Genomic DNA, 1509 nt, shown 5'->3' with positions numbered 1-1509 from the left:
AAGGGGCGTCCGGGTTTGAAGGGGTGAGGAGGGGGCTCTTAAAGGGACAGAGACCGCGGGGGGGGGGGGACCTGGGGACAGGGGGGGGCTGGGGGACACCAGGATTTGGGGACAGTGGGCACAGGGAATGTGGGAGCAAGACATGGGGCTCGGGGGCAACTGGGGGACACGGGGGGCTGGGAGGATGCAGTGGGTTTCTGTGGGTGGGTTTTGGTAGCAGGGGGGGGCTCCAGGGGTGGCTCCTCTTGGAAGCTCCCCCTGCCTCGTGGAGCCAATTCCAGCTGCTCCAGGACGGGATTCCTGCCGCTGGCCAAGGCTGAGCCCACCAGGAGCGACGGGAACACCCCTGGGATAACGGATTTAGGGACAGAACGCTGCGGCGCAGAAGGAATTGCAGGCAGGGGAGAGCGGAGCGGGAACGTGGGAACATCCCCAGCCCAGGAAAGAAAAGAGCCTCGGTGGCACAGCAAGGATTTGCCTCTGGTGACTAAATTTATTTAGCAAGGAAAAAGCTCCTGGCTGTCTCCAGGTACAGTTCAGAAAACAGGAACAGATCCAATCACATAATCCAGGGAAAACACCCTCAGGCTCGTTACAACTAAAAAATAAAGTGGATTTTTTTTTTTGTTTAATTTAAAAGCTCCAAAGCAATATAATCTATGATACAATGTACACTGTACACAGAGGGGGCACGGGGAAAGGAGTCCCAAAATTCCAAAGGAAAACATTTCCGTGTTGCTTGGGAATTAAAAAGTCAGGAGAGAGAAATTTTTAAGAGGGGGGGGAAGAAAAAAAAAAAAACCACAAAACAACAAAAAGCAGAAAACTTGAGTTTTGGGAGAGAAAAAGAAACAGAACAAAACAACAAAATAAAGCCTTGAGTTTTGGGAAATCTGAGGAGGAGGAGGGGGTTAAATAGAGATTAGAAAAGCACTCATGATCCACAGGGTGGGAATCGGGAGCGTAAGGCAACGATCTCCATAGAAAAGGGGGACCTTCCAAAGGGGGCATAGAGATATTTATAGCTATTTATAGATTTAAATACAAAGTAGGAATGTGCTGTGGGGCCTCTCCCCCGTGCCCTGGCTCCTGGGGGAGCTCCTGGGGGACATCCCAGGGAGGGCTCCCGGCGCTGCTGAGCCACCCCCCGACCCCGGGGGGGTCCCTGGCACCTCTGGAGGCTTTGGGGACGTCCCTCGGGGTCCCCCGTCCTGGGGGGCTCTGGAGTGCTCCTGGGCCTGGCCGTGGGCTGTGGGGTGGGGGGTGGGTCCCCCCCAAGGCCCTACAAGTTCTTGGTGACCAGGTGGGTCTTGTAGTGCTTGGTCAGGTGGTCGGAGCGCATGAAGCGTTTCTGGCACTGGGCACACTCGAACCTCTTGTCACCTGTGGGCAGAGGGGACACTCAGGGGGGTGGCACTGGGATGCTGTGCCTGGGTCGCCCTGCCACGGGCAGGACAGTGGGGACACCCCCAGGGCAGGACCCCCTTGATCCCCCCAGCCCCCTCCCGT

At 56.5% G+C, this 1509-nt stretch overlaps 1 protein-coding gene across 1 annotated transcript in view; it reads right to left on the bottom strand.

The window, feature by feature from the left end:
* Window positions 1-473: 473 nt before the first annotated feature.
* The window catches only part of SP2 (Sp2 transcription factor), a 6641-nt gene continuing 5605 nt past the window's right edge, over window positions 474-1509 (bottom strand). The window contains exons 6-7 of the mRNA XM_027909190.1: window positions 1418-1440; window positions 474-1383 (exon numbers count right to left, since the gene is read on the bottom strand). Coding sequence (XP_027764991.1) covers window positions 1283-1383; window positions 1418-1440 — 124 coding nt within the window. The 3' untranslated portion in view covers window positions 474-1282. The remainder of the gene's footprint in view (window positions 1384-1417; window positions 1441-1509) is intronic.

Source organism: Empidonax traillii, unplaced genomic scaffold (assembly GCF_003031625.1).
Source record: "Empidonax traillii isolate 1590-97213 ecotype Southwest subspecies unplaced genomic scaffold, ASM303162v1 scaffold1983:size44596, whole genome shotgun sequence".
NCBI lineage: Eukaryota > Metazoa > Chordata > Aves > Passeriformes > Tyrannidae > Empidonax > Empidonax traillii.
The sequence above is the reverse complement of the archived record's forward strand: the minus strand, read 5'-3'. Positions and strand labels throughout refer to the sequence as shown.